Consider the following 20,780-nt stretch of genomic DNA (forward strand, 5'->3'; position numbering starts at 1 on the left):
CACCCTAAACAGAAAGGGGCGTCGAGGAATTCGAAGCGCCGAACACACCTGAACCTGGAGAGGAACAGGAAGATGACCTGTACTACGGGACAGGCGAAGAGGAAGAAGATGAGACTTACCAAGAGTCTACTTCTTCGGAGGCTTACGACTTGCCGTGGGAAGATCTCGACGCCGGATGCCCAGAAGAGGGCGTAGATTCATACCCTTCGAGGCCATCGCTGCCGGACGACATAGGGATCTACAATGAAGTCATCAAAAGGGATGGCTGAGACGTATGGAGTGCAGTTACAGGAAGAGAAACCCCAGTCTTGCTTTTTCTTGGAGACCTTGCTGCCTTCACAGACTAAAAGCCAATTCCTGCCCATGCTCCCAAGTGTGCTGGACCAGGGGAAGGAGGCATTCCAAGAGCCTGCCATGTGTAGAACTGTGACTCCACGAGCAGAGAAAAATATAAACATTCTTTGAAGGACCCCATGTACATCAGAGGGTCAGTACCAGCCGACTCCATATTACATCTACAGCTCGGAAAAGAGCAAATATACCCACAAACTCTGGCCCTCCACCAGACAAAGCAAGCAAGAGGAGTGCAGCCATACAATGGCACATAGCCAACTCCAATGCGCTCATCAACAGACACGCATACCAGCACTGGGAAGAAGTGGGAGAACTCCTCAAGCACGTACCAGAACAATACCAGAGAAGAACAAGCCATCTGGTAGAAGAGGGGAAGAACATCGCTAATACATGTTTAAAGTCAGCCCTGGCCGCAGTGAAGACATCGAGCAGGCAGATGATGCTGGGGATCACAGAAAGCAGACATGCCTGGTTAAGAATTTCAGGTTTCAAGAATGAGGTCCAAAACAACATCCTCAACACACCCTTCAACGGGGAACAACTGTTTGGAGCACCAGTTGATGACAAGTTGAACCAGCTGAAGAAAGATAACGAAACAGCGAGATGTATGGGGGTGCTGCAGTTTGGAGTTATGAGAAGAGGAACACCTTCCAGGATACCAACAGGCAGAGGAAATCATCAGCCTGGGGCAAAATACCAAACCACCCAGCAAAGTTATCAAGGGGGTAACCAGGGACAGCAGCAGCAGAACTGGCAGTACCAGCCCCGAGGACAATCTTTTCGAGGGCACGGCCGAGGAAGGGGTAACGGCCAGAGGGGAAGTCAGCCTCCCACAGGAAAGTGACTCACCAGCAGAAACAACACACTTCTGGATGAGACCTCAGGAAGTGCAAAAAGAGCCAAGACAAAAACCAGCAAAAAAAATCTTCAACAGCTCCTCCAACACACATCACCGGTAGGAGGCAGATTAAGACACTTCCTCACGGAGTGGAGGAAAATAACATCAGACAAATGGATATTAAACCTCATACAATATGGGTACTGTATAGACCTGAAAAGGCCACCGCAAAACAGAAGGCCAAAGATGAGAGTGCGCACAACAAAAGAGCTGACACTCTTGAGGGAGGAAGCAAGAGAACTGCTAAAGAAAAGAGCCATAGAAATTGTGCCACAAAAACAAAGGAACAAAGGGGTATACTCAACCTACTTCCTCATACCAACGGTAGACGGAACATTACTTCCTATTCTAGACCTCAGATTCCTAAACAGGATCATAACGACTCAAAAGTTCAAGATGACCTCCCTCCAAGAGGTCATACCTCAACTACAAAGAGGAGACCTCATGGCAACTATAGACTTAAAGGACGCCTACTTGCACATCCCCATCAACAGCAAACACAAACACCTCCTCAGGTTTACAATAGGCACAAATCGCTACCAGTTCACAGTGCTAGCTTTTGGACTAAAATCAGCACAGAGAGTCTTCACAAAATGTCTGGCGGCAGTAGCAGCACACTTAAGGAGGAAGGGGATACATGTATACCCATACCTCGACGACTGGCTGGTAAAAGAAAGCTCGTACCACAGGTGCAGGAAGCACATAGAGATAGTGATACAGATGCTGGCCCAACTGGGGTTTTCGATCCATTGGGAGAAGACGTCAATAGAACCAGAACAACTGAAGAGGTTCTTAGGAGCAGAGATCAACACCATACAATGCACGGTGATTCCATGTGCAAAGAGGACTGGCTATATGCAAGAAGACGCGTCTTTACCGCAAGGGGCAAGCTCTGACCGTGAGGACTGTGAGCAAACTGATGGGGATGATGGCATCATGCATACATTTGGTACCAAATATTCGCCTACACATGAGACCATTCCAAGAATGGATCCAGCAGCAATGGTCGCAAGCGACAGGGAATTGGGAGGATGTAGTGGTTGTCACACAAACAGTACAGCAAGAAATAGCGTGGTTCAACCAGAAGAACTTAGCACAGGGGTGATCATTCACACAACCAACTGTAACCATTACAACAGACGCCTCCCAGAAGGGGTGAGGATCGCACACAAACAACCTCAAAGTAAGGGGGTTGTGGGGACAACTGGATGCAATAAAGCACATCAACTACCTAGAACTCAAGACAGTGTTCCTAGCCTTAAAGGCCTTTCAGAAACTGCTGTACGGGAACAGAGTACTGATACAAACAGACAATACAACTACCATGTTCTACATCAACAAACAAGGAGGGACACCTTCAGTGACACTGTCCCGGCTAGCGCAGGAAATATGGAGATGGGCAATCCCCAGAAAAATCGACCTGTTAGCAATACATCTACCAGGGAAGGGCAATGTAGAAGCAGACTGGCTCAGCAGACAGACGTCCGCATCCCACGAATGGGAGATCAACCAACAGGAAATCCAGAAGGTATTCCACAAATGGGGGACTCCACAAATAGACCTCTTTGCAACACACCAAAATGCAGAATGCCAAAACTTCGCATCCAGAGTACCGTGCAAACAGTCCCTGGGGAATGCGCTATGGATAAGCTGGTCAGGAACATTTGCATACCCTTTTCCACCCATACCGCTAGTACACAGAGTGCTGAACAAGTGCAGGTTCAGCAGCATGACGCTCATCCTGATAGCACCCCAATGGGCAAGGCAAACCTGGTTCTCACAAATCATGGAGATGTCACAAACGCACGCACTCTGGTTCCCCACCAGGAAGGACCTGCTAGCAATGCAAAACGGAAGAGTACTACACCCAGCACCAGAAAGCCTCAGCCTAGCTGCATGGCTACTGAGGACCTAGAGTTCGCACACCTCAAATTACCGGCAAGTACCATGGCGGTACTCAGAGAGGCAAGAAGACCGACCACAAGAAAGTGCTACGTAGCAAAGTGGAAGAGATTCACCGAATGGTGCATTAGATAAAATCTGCAAACAAAGATTACTAAGGAATCAACAGTACTAAGATACTTGACGCATCTACTGCAAAATAAACTAGGCTACACGTCCCTAAGGGTCCACTTAGCGGCAATTGTGGCTTACACAAGAGGAGAAACAGTGAAAAGTTTCTTCACATCACAGGTGGTAAAAGATTCCTAGAAGGTGCAAAAAGGATCGCTCCTCCAGGCAGAATGCCAGCACCAGCATGGAACCTCAATGTAGTGCAACACAACTGATGAAAGCACCATTTGAGCCTATTCACAAAGCTACACTGCATATGCTCACACTAAAGGCAGCCTTCCTAGTGGCTGTCGCATCACTGTGAAGAGTAAGTGAATTGCAAGCGTTAACGCTCCAAGAACCCTATCTACAAATACACAGTGATAGGATTGTCATGAGAACGTACCCGCATTTCATGCCAAAGGTGGTGTCTAAGTTCCACATCAACCAGACAATTCAAATGCCAAGTTTTTCCAAAAACCGTCCACGAGCACAGAAAGAGCCTTACACACACTGGACGCCAGGAGGGCAGTGATGCACTATATGGAAAGGACAAAGGAGTGCAGAAAAACAAAGCAATTTTTTGTATCTTTCGCCATCAGTTTTGTGGGACGACCTGTTACCAAAAATACCATTGCACGATGGATTGCACAAACCATTCTGCTCTGCCACAAACAGGCAGCTCAGCCATTACAAGGAGCAGTTCATGCTCACTCAACAAGAAAGAAAGGAGCAACAATTGCGTTTCTAGCAAACACACCTGTCCAAGACATTTGCCAAGCGGCAACATGGTCTTCAGTGCATACGTTCACTGCTGTGTGGATATCCAAATGAACAAAGAAGCGCAAGTGGAACAGAAGGTCTTGCAACACATTTTCAGTAACCAATGCTCATCTTCCACCCAACCACCACTATGAGGAGAAACCGCTACAAAGTCGATGCACAGCATAGTGAATCCAGAAAGATTCACGCTGCAAAACGTATAGTTTCTTACCTGTCGGTGTAGTTTTTAGCTTGAAGACTTTCTGGATTCACTAGCGAATCCACCCTCCTCCGCCAGAAAGATGACAGGAGGATAAAGAGGGGTAGAAGGTGAAAAGACTTTACAAGGATTAAATAAGAGGAACTAGAAAAAAAAAAAGAGAAAGAAAAAATAATCCGAAGATGGCGACCAAAGGTGGGAGCTTCCGGAGGAAGCGCGTCGACGTCACGAAGGTCACCAAATGGTAGTATGTTGACGCCCACCTAGGCCACGAAAAAAAAGGATAAGAAATACTACAATTCCGGACCCAACCACTAGATGGCGGAATAATGCACAGCATAGTGAATCCAGAAAGTCTTCAAGCTGCAAAACTACACCGACAGGTAAGAAACTATACGTTCTCCTTCTCCATATGATCCGGTCCTACCATTGATGGCCCTTTGTGAGAAAGTGCCCTCTTTCTTGCATGGTATGCCCCCACTTTTTGCTAAAATGCTGAATGTACTTTGATTGAGTGTACCCTGGACTCCTGCCAATCGGGTGCCCAGGGCCTATGTTCCTTCCTTAAAACACACAAACTCCAAATTGGCAAACCCTGGCTACATGTCAGCCCCTGGTAAATGGTACCCTAGGTACCCAGGGCCTTGTGACCAGGGAAGACCCCTAAGGGCTGCAGCACTCATTGTGCCACCCTTAGGGGCCCTGTACCCTTACACACACACACTGCCTTTGCAGGCCGAGTGTCTGGGTGCAGGACAAAATGAAGTCGACATGGCACATATCCCTGTGTGCCATGCCCAACACCCACACTGCCAAGACATATGTCAGTCACCCCTCTGGCTGGGTGCCTTATGCCCATGGTGCGGGCACAGGAGCAGGAGCCCTGTGCCCCTACAGTACCCAGGACCATTCCCGGGCACTGTAAGTGCAGTGCTGCCATTTAAGAGTACATGGTGCTAAGAGCTCGTCAAACACGAGCTCCACAGCACCATAATGGCAACACTAAAGACTGGGAAGTTTGGTATCCCACTTCTCAGCACATTAAACCCACACTGATGCCAGTGTGAGATTTAATGTACCAAGCACCCCAGAGTGCATCTTAGAGATGCCCTCCTACAACTAACCTACAATCCATGTCTGCTCTGAGGCTGCCCAGGCTGCCACACAGCAGACACGTTGCTGGACCCCTGGGTGGGAGAGCCCCTGCTCTCCCGGGCCTGCAACAATGCACATCCTGGGTGAGGTGAGAAATCTCCTCCCCCAGGATGAGCAAAGGGAAGCTTCAAAGGCCTGCTGCCTTTAGGAGTTTCCCCAGGCCACTGCAACCCCCCACTCTGGCGGGAAGCTTGGCCGGAAACCCCATACAAGGACCGGGGATGTGCCAGCCTGCCCACCCCACCCCTCTTGAAGATGGGAGGCCCTACCCTATAAGGATTAGGCTACTGCCCCCCTCCCACAGGAGAGGGGCAGGATAGGGGGTGTACCCACCCCATGACAAGGACCCATTGGTCCCTGGCCTTCACCTACCTGTAACGCCTCTAAATCTAGTATTTAGGGGCACCCTGAACCTTCCTTCCCCAGATTCAAGATTCCGAAACTACAAGAAGAGCGAGAAGAAAAGAAGACCTGCCCTGCAGCTGCAAAGGAGAGGGAGACACCAACTGCTTTGGCCCCAGCCCTACCGGCCTGTCGACCTCGGACTTGCTCCTGCTCCAAACCCGGCATCTCTTGTGGCCAGCAACCTCAGAAACCCCGGAGGACCTGGCTACCTTTGAACTCTAATCCCCTGGGACTCCCATGAGTAGAGGCTCTACTCAGAACCTACCTTTCACCCCTGGCAGCAGCCCGGAACCGCGATCCCAGCCCACACTGCTCCCGCCAAGCCTGGCCGGTGCCGGAGTGAACTAAACCCACGAGGACGACCCCACGGCGACTGTGACCCAGAGTCCGGCACCCAAGGACCCCCCTCGACTATCCTGAAGAAGCTTGCAGCCTCAGAACAGAGTGCCACCCCAACCGCGATCAACAAGAGGGTAAGATTTCCGACATCAAAAGGCACCCCTGCACCCGGCGCCCCACGGCCCTCTGTGCCCAATCCCGGGGTACCTACCTATCCTCCAACTATCCAACTTACCCCTCGAAGTGGTGGTGGCACCCGAAGAGTCCTTGTCCCCGAGCCTGCAGTCTTTTTCCAACCCGGAGATTTCCCATAGAAATCAATTGAGCGCCCGACGGCTCAAAAGCACCCTGCAGCCAGCCGCCCGAGTGGCCCTGGCAGTCAAAACTCTACTCTAACCCACTTCCCCACTTGCCCTGAGTAAGTGACCAGGAGCCCAGCTCCCACAGCCGCGTGGCTTGCCTGACAGCAGCCACCAACCCAGGCCCCCCTATCCCTCATAGGATAACATTGGGCCTAACTCTCTCTGCACCAGGCCGTCGTGAAACCGCTGAGGGTGAACTGACTGTACCTACCTGACACTGGGGGACCCTTGAGTCTATGCCCAGAACTTCAACTCTGCCAGTCGAGTACTTACCCTTAAACCGCTAACTTCATTTTCCTCATAGGGTAACATTGACTGGCTTCTGCTTGGAAATTCTTCTAAGTGTGAACTTTTCAAAACTCAAAATATTCACCAAAAATCAGCCGAGTACCAAAAACGAATTTAGTCACCTGCTCTTAGGTGAGCTCCCAGTGCTGGATCTAGGTGCCCAGCACTGACTCTGAAAAGTGCCCACAACTATACTTACCTTTAACTCATTTTTCTTCCATAGGAAACCATTGACTGCTTTTCTGTGAAATTTCTTTTAAGTGTTGATTTCTGCAATTTCTAAATATTCCTCAAAAATCGTATAACATCTGAAAACGTAATTACTTACCTGTTTTGGATAAATGTCCCAGTACTGAGTCCAGACACCCAGTAATGGATTACAAAAGTAACGATAACCTACTGTACCTGTAACCTACATTTCCTTCCATAGGGAATCATTGATTGTTTGCTCTGAAATATTTTCTAAGTGTTCACTTTTGAAATAGCTAAATATTAGTTAAAAATCATTACAGTTCCAAAGTCGACGTTTAACAGCTGATTCTGAGAACTGACCCAGGACTGGATCTAGGATCCAAGCCTGGAATTACAAAAGTAATCTACAAAGTAATCTGTTTCATATAATCTGAATTTATCATTGAGCTCAATGTATTGTGTTTAGAAATAGTTGCCTACTGCAACTATTTGTAACTGTTTACTAAAAAGTCTATTGCATATACAAAAGTATTTTTGTGAAACATCTCCTGTCGAGAAAGTACATTTTAATTCCAAGTGTTGGTTCTAAAATAAAACCAGCATATATTTTTTATATACAAACCATTGGCCTAGAGTTCAGTTATTGAGTGTGTGGAACTATTTGCTGACTGAGTGTGTAGAATAAATGCTTTACACGTCCTCTGATACTGCCTTACTGCTCGACCAAGCTACCACTTTGGAGAGTAAGGTTATATCTAACTTTAACCTCTGTTAAACCCTTGGGGTCTGTGGACTCTGTACACCCTGTACCTATTAAGGAACAGTATATACAGAGCCACTTTCTCACACCCTTCAACTAATATTGATAGTGCATTTAATTGAAACGCTTGTTGGGACCATTTCTTTATAGGAGGCAAGTTAAGCGAAGGGACATGCCAGAGTTTTTCCTCCTCATTCACTTCAAGGATGTCATCCTCATCCAATGGGTTGAAGGTTATATTAAAATCGCCCCAACAATCGGGGGATGAAAAGGCTGTCTATTTCCGAAGAGCTCGTCTAGGGTCTGCAAGATGAGATTTATCCCCAACCCCCGCTCCTTTGGTACCTCTGGCATATAGATTGTAGATATCTACAGTGCAGCGGCAATTGCCTTCCAGTCTAACCACTTGATTATCGGGACCATTCGTGGGTAGCTCCTCAATTCTACAATTAAGTGCAATACATAGCAGCAATCCACCCGATGGGCGACCTTTATTAGATGCTGTTGCGGACAGGTGAAATGTCATGTAGCCTGGCATAAACATTGAAGTTAAGCTCCATGTTTCCAGCAAGATGCATATATTTGAGATTGGACCAACGGTACCCAATGGGGAAGACACAGTTTACTTTTAATTCCGGCCACATTCCATGAAATTAATTTAAGCGGGTGATAGCTTGAGGGGAACTGGGATATAGAGTGTGGAAGAATCTCCAGACCCCTTTCTTCATAAACAAGTACATCATTACGATTAATATGGCTATGAGTTACATATTCCCTAATAGATTGCGCAGAGGGCTTTGGACCAGCCCTATAATTTGGTGATCTCGATAGCACCTTGGTTGGTGGGAGGTTGATATTCGGGATAAAATAAGAGACAGTTACTTCCTGCCTCTCCCTTAAACCTTTGTCTACACAATTGTATCTGTTGGTCAACATGATTGTGACTGACCTTTTATTGAATTGAAATTAATTTGTATGTCCACAGCTGAAGATGAAGAAGAGACCATTGAAGCAGAAGAGGCGTTGGATGGGGAGATTGATCATGCTGCAGAGTTGGACCAGTTGGCAATGGAAGGTACTTTAACTCCTGAAGAAGCATCACTGTGCTTTGTATTCAAATGTTAAGCTGCATTTACAGAGATCTCCTGACCTTATGAAGGTCACAGGTACAATTTCTTACCCTCTGTAGTTGATATTGAGCATGGTAAAGTAGTCTATATTTTCTGTATCTGGGCTAAGACAGTGATTGTACTGGTTCCGGTTTGGGCATTATCTAGAGTATGAATTGGATTTTTTAAAATATATTATCTCCTACGGATATGTTACGAGAAAACAATTGTGGCTAAGTGTATTATAGGAGTAAAACTGGCTCAGTTTGTGGATGTCTGGATAGAAGTGACTGAATAATTATTGAAGGTAGCTCTTATCGTCCAGAATGAACATTTTGCTTGAAACTGAGTTTTGGCACATACTGTCAATACTCTTCTTTCTGATTTACGCATTAGTTTACAATCCAATTGATTTATACTTCTTTCTTCATTAGGGGAAATGCCCATTTCTGAGCTTCTGAAGCGGTACTCTGCATTACCGATGGAAAAATCTGAGAGCTTGCCAGGATCGATATCCTCTGAATCGGAACAGTCTGTGGAAGACAATGAAAGCTTTCAGTCTGGTAAGGGAACATAACAGCATGTTTTTTTTGGTGCTTTTAGAGTTCGTGACACTGCAGTGATAGGTAGGTCCAGGTATGGAAGCATATTGAGTTTTTGTCGGTTGAGGCAGTCTTAGGTTAGATGACTTGTTTTTTTATAACAAAGTTCTGCGTATGGAACCTGGTTGTACTCCTGCTTTCATAATGTGCAGCATTATGTAGAAGACAGAACACTGTTGTTAATTTTGGCAGATTTGAAGCTTGCACATTTCCTCCTTATTAGTTTCTTTTTGATTTCTCCTGAATGCTTAACACAAATGTTTAGCAAATGTAGAAAGAGTTACACCAAAAAGCCTGGTCTTCTCCTTTAAAGTTGGCTTTAGGACATTGATACTGTTTTCTGAGTTTAGCTTCTGTATTTTGTGAGTAGTATTTGTGGATGTGAAATGACTTGTGAATGATCAGTTCAGAAATCAACTGTGATATGCAGAAGTGAACTAAAGTTATGGGACTGGATTCAAGAACGCTAGCCAAGGAAAAGACACAAGCACCCCACTCAAGATTAATAAATATTATTTCGGTCAAATGACAATAAAAGTCAATGTGCAAACAAAATTCATATTAAAATTACACATATTAATGTATACAAAATATAATAACACTGAAATAGACAACAAGTGACAACTTAAATTCCACAACATCCTCCTGCTTGAACAGGTAAAACAGCTAGCAGCAAAAACCTCTAAAAATCTAGGATGGGCTAAAAGGCTCAGTCCTGCTGTTTGGAGAATCCAGCCCAGCAGGAGTTTTTTGAGGTCTTGAAGTCAAACCAGTCTTGAGCTATTGGTTAAAACCAGATGAAAACACAGACAGTACATCCAGATGCACAGTACATATCCAGGATACAATCCAGAATGGCCTCTGAAGTACATACACTGTTTCAGGCTAGCCACCCAATACCCCCCAAATTTAGAGGCATAAGTATAGCAGCAGTGGACACTTTTATTTTTATTTTTATCCCAATGGCAATTCTGTAATATCCTGTTTTTACAATAGGCGGCAAAGGAGTCCAGTTCTGTCTGTAGACCCATGGGAGTTCACAAGATAAGTAAAGTGTTGTATGCAAACAATAGGATCTCGACTTGTATTCCTGCTGTTTTTGGTGCATCGTGTTTACATGCAGATAACCATTTCACTGTCTCATTAATATAAATGCAAAAAAGTTTAGGAGCAAGGACACATCCCAGCTTGTCTCCATGTTTAATAGGGATCCTCTCGGTTAGGTCTCCCATGTGCTACCTCACCTTTGCGTAGCTATTCGTAGCCCATAGGCGCCCCACACTCCATACGTTGCGCCCCCGGTACCAGGTCAAATGCCGACCTCAGGTATATAAAAGCGACCTATAGATGTTGAAGATCTTGAAGCGAAAGACCTGGTTGAGGGTACTGATTTGTTTCCCTGAAACCTGCTTGTGTATCCTCAAGGATATGGTTATCCGATATCCATGTTTGTAAGCTTGCCAAGACCTGCCTTACAGACTTTTATTTGACTGTTATCCAGTAAACTTATGGGGCTAAAGCTGGCAGGTGTATCTCCACTTATGGCAGCACCATGCCAGGTCGTTGGACGAATATTGGTGCCCCTCATAGTGGCATTACTTAGGTGGTTGAGGTAAGGGTCCCACTCTTGAGGATGGGACAGAAATAGATCACCAGGGATACCATCCAGTCCAAGAGCATTTTCTTTCTTTATTTGTTTTAAGGCATCCGCTTTTTCATTTCAAGTCAAACTTGTGGGCTCCCTAACTGTGCTGTCCCAACCCCATACAGTAGTGATTGAGGCAATTTGCTCTGTATCGGGGATCTTCTCAGTGTTCTCATCCTGAATTGTTTCTTGATCCCGCTCACTATAGAGAGCCCTGAAGTGGGCAACCCACTTGGATGGCTGTACTACTGCCTCTAAGTGGTTATCATTCACCCCATTTATCTTACTGAAAATGTAGCCTACTTCACTCTTCTGACCATTACGACACGTCATAACCCAGTGCCTACTGACGACCTATGTTTTAACTATAGTGTTGATCCTCTGGGTGATACAGGCCCAGACCTGTGCTCGACTAGGCCATCTCCCCTAGATGACACTACAGGGAAAAACTAAGTGATACAGATGGTTGCCACATATAACAAGGGGGATATGCAAGTCCTTTAGGAGTACAACGTCCTGATGGAGAAGATGTGTAAGGCATTCCTTCCCATGCTCAAGGGTATGCTTGAAACCACAGCAAACACCTTTAAAGAACCTGTGAATACAATGGTTTTCACACCCTTGGTGGGCAACATGTAAAAGCACTCTTTTAGCGACCCACCCTACATATGCAGCTGTGTACCTACTGACTCCCTCGTGATCCTCACTCCTCGTAAGGGCCACAGGAAATGCTTCCTGTCTAGAGCAGGATTATAAATGCAGGTTGGAAGAGAGTAACGGTGTAGGCAGTCGCACACTGAGGGATCACCATTCCCAATGGGCTACTGACCCTAGGGTGACTACACCCTTGGTGTGCTCAGCCCACGTGCGGGAGTGAGCACAATCCCTAATGCTGATAGGGGAGTGCCTGCCATCTGCAAAATGGCGGGCACTGAAAAGTGGGCTTCACCTCGCCTCCCTCACCTGAGGGGTGGAGCTGGCAGAGGTGGGCACACCTTCTGGGCTTGCTAGTTTTTCCCTCCTGGCTGCCCATGGAAAAGGAGGGGAGACAGGAAGCGGGCCAGATCCTGATAGCAGGAGAGTATGGGGATCGCATTACAAAGGCTGCCATGCCTTTGAATCTCCCCTGCCACAGATGACTCTTCCTGGCCTGGGGGAGGTGCGAAAACCTTCGCCAAGGAAAGGCTTTGTTTCTGGGCTCAGGAAGCATAGGCTCCCAACCTAGGGGTTCAGAAACAGGTCTGTGGTGGCAGGCTGGTGTGTGCCAGTCAGGGAACCCACCAGGGGCTCCTCGTTTTTCAGGGGGGCATCTCTAAGATGCCCTCTGTGTGCATTTTTCATTAATCTCACACTGGCATCAGTGTGGGTTTAATGTGTTAAAGTTGATACCAAACTTCTCCATTTTCAGTGTAGCCATTATGGTGCTGTGGAGTTCGTAATGACAGGCTCCCAGCACCATATACTCTTAATCGCTGCATTGCTCTTACAATGACTTAAGAATGGGCTTAGACACTGTAGGAGTACAGGGCTCATTCACCTGTACCCTCACTACTGGTATAGGGCACTCAGCTACAGGGGTGACTGATTTATGCCAGGGCAGTGGGTTGTAGGCATCGCACACAAGAATGTGTGCCATGTTGACTAGTCACTTTGTTCCGCACTGTGAGAAAGTGCCATCTTTCTTGCATGGTATGCCCCCACTTTTTGCTAAATTGCTGAATGTACTTCGATTGAGTGTACCCTGGGTTCCTGCCAATCAGGTGCCCAGGGCCTATGTTCCTTTTCTTAAACCACACAAACTCCAAATTGGCAAACCCTAGCCACATGTCAGCCCCTAGTAAATGGTACCCTAGGTACCCAGGGCCTTGTGGCCAGGGAAGGCCTCTAAGGGCTGCAGCACTCCTTGTGCCACCCTCAGAGGCCCTGTACCCTTACACACACACACTGCCCTTGCAGGCTGAGTGTCTGGGTGCAGGACAAAACAAAGAGTCGACATGGCACACATCACTGTGTACCATGCCCATCACCTACACTGCCAAGGCATATGTCAGCCACCCCTCTAGCTGGGTGCATTACGCCTATGGTGTGGGCACAGGAGCAGGAGCCCTGTGCCCCTACAGTACCCGGGTCCATTCCTGGGCACTGTAAGTGCAGTGCTGTCATTTAAGAGTACATGGTGCTGAGAGCTTGTCAAACATGAGCTCCACAGCACCATATTGGCAACACTGAAGCCTGGGAAGTTTGGTATCAAACTTCTCAGCACATTGAACCCACACTGATGCCAGTGTAGGATTTAATGTACTAAGCACCCCAGAGGGCATCTTGGAGATGCCCCCTTACAATCCACGTCTGCTCTGAGGCTGCCCAGGCTGCCACACAGCAGACACGTTGCTGGACCCCTGGGTGGGAGAGCCCCTGCTCTCCCGGGCCTGCAACAATGCACATCCTGGGTGAGGTGAGAAATCTCCTCCCCCAGGATGAGCAAAGGGAAGCTTCAAAGGCAGGCCGCCATTTGGAGTTTCCCCAGGCCACTGCAAACCCCACTCTGGCGGGAAGCTTGGCCGGAAACCCCATACAAGGACAGGGGATGTGCCAGCCTGCCCACCCCACCCCTCAGGTGGGGGAGGCGAGGTGAAGCACATCTCCGGGCTCTCGCCATCTTGAAGATGGGAGGCCCTACCCTATCAGGATTAGGCTACTGCCCCCCTCCCACAGGAGAGAGGCAGGATAGGGGGTGTACCCACCCCAGGACAAGGACCCATTGGTCCCTGGCCTTAACCTACCTGTAACGCCCCTAAATCTAGTATTTAGGGGCACCCTGAACCTTCCTTCCTTAGATTCCAGATAGAAAATTGCAAGAAGAGCAAGAAGAACAAGGACCTGCCCTGCAGCTGCTAAAAAGAGAAGAAGACACCAACTGCTTAGGCCCCAGCCCTACCGGCCTGTCGACTCTCGAACCTGCACCAGCGCGGCATCTCTCGTGGCCAGCAACCTCACCAACCCCGGAGGACCTGGCTACCTTTTGGCTCTAAGCCCCTGGGACTCCCATGAGTAGAAGCTCTACTCAAGAAACCTATTTTTTAACCCCTGGCAGCAGCCCGGAACCGCGGACCCAACACACTCTGCACCAGCCAAGCCTGGCCAGTGCCGGAGTGAACAAAGACCCTGAGGACGACCCCACGGCGACTGTGACCCTGAGTCCGGCACCCAAGGACCCCCCTCGACATCCCGGAGGAAGCCTGCAGCCTCAGAACCAAGTGCCACCCCAGCCGCGATCAACCAGAGGGTAAGATTCCCGACGTCAAAAGGCACCCCTGCACCCGGCGCCCTGCGGCCCCCTGTGCCCAATCCCGGGGTACCCACCTAACCTACAACTACCCAACTTACCTCTCAAAGTGGTGGTGGCACCTGAAACATCCTCGTCCCCGAGCCTGCAGCCTTTTTCCAAACCGGAACATTCCCATTGATTTCCATTGAGCGCCCGAAGGCTCAAAAGCACCCTGCACCCAGCCGCCCGAGTGGCCCTGGCAGTGCCCTCTCTACACTAACCTACTTCCCCACTTGCCCTGAGTAAGTGACCAGGAGCCCAGCTCCCACAGCCGCGTGGCTTGCCAGACAGCAGCCACCAACCAAAGCCCCCCTATCCCTCATAGGATAACATTGGGCCTAACTCTCTCTGCACCCGGCCGTCCTGAAACCGCTGAGGGTGAACCAACTGTACCTACCTGACACTGGGGGACCCCTGAGTCCATGCCCGGAATTTCAACTCTGCCAGTCGAGTACTTACCCTTAAACCGCTAACTTCATTTTCCTCATAGGGTAACATTGACTGGCTTTTTCTTCAAAAATCTTCTAAGTGTGAACTTTTCAAAACTGCAAAAATTCACCAAAAATCAGCCAAGTGACAAAAACGAATTTACTCACCTGCTCCTAGGTGAGCTCCCAGTGCTGGATCTTGGTGCCCAGCCCTGACCCTGAAAAGTGTTCACAACTATACTTACCTCTAACTCATTTTTCTCCCATAGGAAACCATTGTCTGCTTTTCTGTGAAATTTCTTCTAAGTGTCTATTTTTGCAAATTTGAAATATTCTTTTAAAATCGTACCATTTCTGCAAACGAAATTACTTACCTGTTTTTGATAAGGACCCCAGTCCTGGGTCTAGGTACCCAGTCCTGGATTACTAAAGTAACGATAAAGTACTCTACCTGCAATTTGAATTTCTTGCCATAGAGATCCATTGAATGTTTTCTGTGAAATATTTTCTAAGTGCTAACTTTTGAAATAGCTAAATATTATTTAAAAATCATTACAGTTATTAAGTCGACTTACATCACTTGATTCTGAATACTGACCCAAGGCTGGTTCTAGGAGCCAGACCTGGAATTCCAAAAGTAATCTGAAAAGTAATTTATTACAAATAACCTGAATTTACCATTGAGCTCAATGCATTGTTATGTTTAGGAAATAGGATTGTTTATTGCAACCAACTGTGACTGTTTACACAAATTTATTGCTTAAGACAAAAGTATTTATATTCAACCTCTCATTCTGAGAAAGTATATTTTTACCCCCTTTGTGGTTCTAAAAATAAAACCAGCATATATTTTATATATATAAACCATTGGCCTAGAGTTCAGTTATTGAGTGTGTGAAACCATTTGCTGACTGAGTGTGTACAATAAATGCTTTACACTGTCCTCTGGTACTGCCTTACTGCTCGACCAAGCTACCACTTTTGAGAGTAAGGTCATACCTGACTTTGACCTCTATCAGCCTCTGGGGGACTGTGGACTCTGTACACCCTGTACCTATTAGGGAACAGTATATACAGAGCCACTTTCTCACACCTACCCTATCAGGATTAGGCTACTGCCCCCCCTCCCACAGGAGAGGGGCAGGATAGGGGGTGTACCCACCCCAGGACGAGGACCCATTGGTCCCTGGCCTTCACCTACCTGTAACACCCCTAAATCTAGTATTTAGGGGCACTCTGAACCTTCCTTCCCCAGATTCCAGATTCCGAAACTACAAGAAGAGCAAGAAGAAAAGAAGACCTGCCCTGCAGCTGCGAAGGAGAGGGAGACACCAACTGCTTTGGCCCCAGCCCTACCGGCCTGTCGACCTCGGACTTGCTCCTGCTCCAAACCCGGCATCTCTTGTGGCCAGCAACCTCAGAAACCCCGGAGGACCTGGCTACCTTTGAGCTCTGATCCCCTGGGACTCCCATGAGTAGAGGCTCTACTCAGAACCTACCTTTCACCCCTGGCAGCAGCCCGGAACCGCGATCCCAGCCCACTCTGCACCCGCCAAGCCTGGCTGGTGCCGGAGTGAACTAAACCCACGAGGACGACCCCACGGCGACTGACCCCGAGTCCGGCACCCAAGGACCCCCCTCGACTATCCTGAAGAAGCCTGCAGCCTCAGAACAGAGTGCCACCCCAACCGCGATTAACAAGAGGGTAAGATTTCCGACATCAAAAGGCACCCCTGCACCCGGCGCCCCACGGCCCTTTGTGCCCAATCCCAGGGTACCTACCTATCCTCCAACTACCCAACTTACCCCTCGAAGTGGTGGTGGCACCTGAAGAGTCCTCGTCCCAGAGCCTGCAGTCTTTTTCCAAACCGGAGATTTCCCATAGAAATCAATTGAGCGCCCGACGGCTCAAAAGCACCCTGCACCCAGCCACCCGAGTGGCCCTGGCAGTGAAAACTCTGCTCTAACCTACTTCCCCACTTGCCCTGAGTCATGACCAGGAGCCCAGCACCCACAGCCGCGTGGCTTGGCCGACAGCAGCCACCGACCCAGACCCCCCTATCCTTCATAGGATAACATTGGGCCTAACTCTCTCTGCACCCGGCTGCCCTAGAGCCGCTGAGGGTGAAACAACTATACCTACCTGACCCTGGGAGACCCCTGAGTCTGTGCCCAGAACCTCAACATCGCCAGTCGAGTACTTACCCTTAGACCGCAAACTCTATTTTCCTCATAGGGTAACATTGGCTGCCTTTTTCTGAAATTTCTTCTAAGTGTGGACTTTTCAAATCTTCAAATAATCACCAAAAATCAGCCGAGTGACAAAAACGAATTTACTCACCTGCTCTTAGGTGAGCTCCCAGTGCTGGATCTTGGTGCCCAGCACAGACTCTGAAAAGTACCCACAACTATACTTACCTTTTAACTCATTTTTCTTCCATAGGAAACCATTGACTGCTTTTCTGTGAAATTTCTTCTAAGTGTTGATTTCTGCAATTTCTGAATATTCGTCAAAAATCGTATAACATCTGAAAACGTAATTACTTACCTGTTTTGGATAAAGGTCCCAGTACTGAGTCTAGACACCCAGTACTGGATTACAAAAGTAACGATAACCAACTGTACCTGTAACCTACATTTTCTTCCATAGGGAATCGTTGATTGTTTGCTCTGAAATATTTTCTAAGTGCTAACTTTTGAAATAGCTAAATATTAGTTAAAAATCATTACAGTACCAAAGTCGACTTTCAACAGCTGATTCTGAGAACTGACCCAGGACTGGATCTAGGATCCAGGCCTGGAATTACAAAAGTAATCTAAAAAGACTTTCAACAGCTGATTCTGAGAACTGACCCAGGACTGGATCTAGGATCCAGGCCTGGAATTACAAAAGTAATCTAAAAAGTAATCTGTTGCATATAATTTGAATTTATCATTGAGCTCAATGTATTGTGTTTAGAAATAGAGTTGCCTACTACAACTACTTGTAACTGTTTACTAAAAAGTCTATTGCATATACAAAAGTATTTTTATGAAACCTCTCCTGTCGAGAAAGTATATTTTAATTCCAAGTGTTGGTTCTAAAATAAAACAAGCATATATTTTTTTATATACAAACCATTGGCCTACAGTTCAGTTATTGAGTGTGTGAATTCATTTGCTGACTGTGTACAACAAATGCTTTACACTGTCCTCTGATACTGCCTTACTGCTCGACCAGGCTACCACTTTGGAGAGTAAGGTTATGTTCGAGGCATGTGGGCTGCTGAATTCATATCTGTGCATAGATCGCCGCCTAGTGTTTGGTCCGGATGATTGCACGTTGTTGTCCTGGAAGAGTCTTCGAAGTATCCTGGGATAGGTGACTCCTCCCCTGGACTACAGTGCGCATGGGCATCCTCTCCATCCTCAGATTGTTTTTTTCCGCCATTGGGTTCGGATGTGCTTATCTTGACTCAAGTTAGGAAAAACTTTTTCTAGGCCAAAAGGCCTTTAGTTCGCGTCGGTACTGTTCCCGATCGGTATCGATAGTATCTTGTTAGTTTACTAACTTCCAGAACCAACTTTTTCGCTTCCTACCCGACCATCGACCCGTCATCGACGATGGAATCGAGGACACCATTCAAGTGGTGTCCGGTATGCAATGCGAAATATCCCCACATCGACGTCCATCTGGTGTGCAACAAATGCCTTTCACCAGATCACGACGAATCTACATGTATGGCCTGTGCCCGATTCCGATCCAAGAAGACTCTCCGGAATCGACGAGCAGCGAGACTCGAAGCGCAGCAAGCGGCACCGGCCCCGGCCGACATCTTCAGCGCTGAGACCGAAGATGTCGAAGACGTGGAGAACCTACCCTCCAGCCCCGTTTCCGAACACGACTCCGGCTCGGAAGACGTCGAAGAAAGCCTCTTTCGCAGAGACGAAGACGACACCGAGGTAGGAGACTACAATGAGGCCTTAGGGGCCGAAGAGAGTAGCTCCGATGACGAGCAAGGCCTACCCGTACAGACTGAGGACATCCCAGTGCGCCAGTCTATGGCTCCGGTCGAGGGATCGCCTTCGGGCCTTACCCAACACCTATCCCGCAGTTTTGCAGCGTGAATCTTTCTGGATTCACTATGCTGTGCGTTCTTCGGCCCCGCCCTCTGGCCCGGCCTCGGACATTCAGCGGCAGCCATTAATACCCAAACCGGCTGGTTTCCCTTCTTCGAAACCGAAACCTGTATTGGTTCAACTGAAACCGAAACCGAAAGTAACGCTGGTCGGATCGAGGCCCACCACACCTTCGACGCCAGCAAAACCCATCGGCACCGAGCGCACCAAACGAGACTTCGGTGCCGAGCTTGCAACGGCCGACGTCGGCGTCGACATACGGAAGAAGACCTTCGGTGCCACCAAACCTACTCGGCTCCCGGCACCGACGCAATCTACTCCGACCCCAAAGGTCAAACTGCCTGCTGCGTCTCACACCGCTTCGACAGCACCACCAAAGGCACACTCATCGAAGACGTCGACGGCCATTACCGCCCCTCGACTCGATGACTCACCGGCGCCGAAAAAGTCCACGCCCGCTTCTACGGAACCAGTCGGCGCAAAGGAATCGATGGCGCTCCAGGTGCGGCCCGTTGCTGCGCAACGCACCAAACACAAAACAGTCCTCCAGGACACATCGGGCTCCGAGCCAATAAAAGCTCCAACAGCCTCTTCGGCACCGGCCAACATTACTTTTGGCCTGCCGCCATCCACGGCCCCGAAACTGTTCCAAATCAGGACACGGGTCACCCACACCACGATCACGCCTGCCGAACGTTCTCCTGCGGAGACGTCTCCGTCACATATCATCGACGCCGACACCGGCAGGATGCTGCTCCACAAAAGGAGAATAACTTCAGAGCCAGCTTTGGACTCCTTCCGGATCCCACTTAAAAGAAAGCTGCCAGTGGTTTCGGAACCGGTTCTTTACGAACCTCTCCATTCCCCCTACCAGGATCCACTGTCCTTCTCTCCCACACACTCCGACACAGATGTTTTGGAGGACTACATGGGTGACCACGTCCCCTACCACGGAGAGATGGACCCTCAAGGCCAACAGGACCCTGATCAAGCTTGGGATGACCCTGTCGACTCCGGTGCACCTATAGATGCACAGGACCCGCAACTCTATGGCGCAAAAACATCTCCCACAGAGGACACTGCCGCGTTTAACGCCTTAATTGAACGTGCTGCGGCCAATCATGGGGTCAACTTCACTCTGACACCGTAGAGGACGACTTTCTCATGGACACTTTCGCATCCTCAGAAAGGAACATTAAAACTCTACCTGTGTTGAAGGGTGTCCTCAAACCAGCAAAGGACATCTTCAAGGAACCCACCAGGGCAAGAGTAATAAACCCCAGGATCGACAAAAAATACAGATCGGCGCCTGGAGACCCCACCTACATTAGAGGCCAGTTACCTCTGGATTCAATTGTAGTTGCGAATGCTCGCAAGAGGGCACACTCGCAAACAACAGGTGATGCTCCTCCCCCGGACAAAGAGTCCAAGGTGCTAGAGACCTCCGGCAAACGGGTTGCCGCACAGGCGGCTAACATATGGCGTATTGCCAATACTCAGGCGCTCCTCGCTCGCTACGATCGAGCACACTACGACACATTAGAACAACTACTCCAACATCTCCCTGACCAATACAAAGAAGGTGCAGAGATCCTCATCAGGGAGGGACAGCTCCTCACAAATACATCCATTAAGTGTGCACTGGATGCCGCGGATACAGCTGCCAGAGCCATAAACACTAGCGTCATGTTGCGACGACATGCCTGGTTGCGAATCTCCGGATTCAAACCTGAGGTACAAAATAACATCCTCAACCAACCTG

At 48.3% G+C, this 20,780-nt stretch overlaps 1 protein-coding gene across 1 annotated transcript in view; it reads left to right on the plus strand.

Annotated features, from left to right (window-relative positions):
• Positions 1–20,780, plus strand: part of SRCAP (Snf2 related CREBBP activator protein) — a 1,742,136-nt gene that overhangs the window by 487,849 nt on the left and 1,233,507 nt on the right. Inside the window, exons 10-11 of the mRNA XM_085618450.1 lie at positions 8,773–8,862; positions 9,331–9,459. Coding sequence (XP_085474576.1) covers positions 8,773–8,862; positions 9,331–9,459 — 219 coding nt within the window. The remainder of the gene's footprint in view (positions 1–8,772; positions 8,863–9,330; positions 9,460–20,780) is intronic.

Source organism: Triturus cristatus, chromosome 7, assembly GCF_964204655.1.
Source record: "Triturus cristatus chromosome 7, aTriCri1.1, whole genome shotgun sequence".
NCBI classification, from domain to species: domain Eukaryota; kingdom Metazoa; phylum Chordata; class Amphibia; order Caudata; family Salamandridae; genus Triturus; species Triturus cristatus.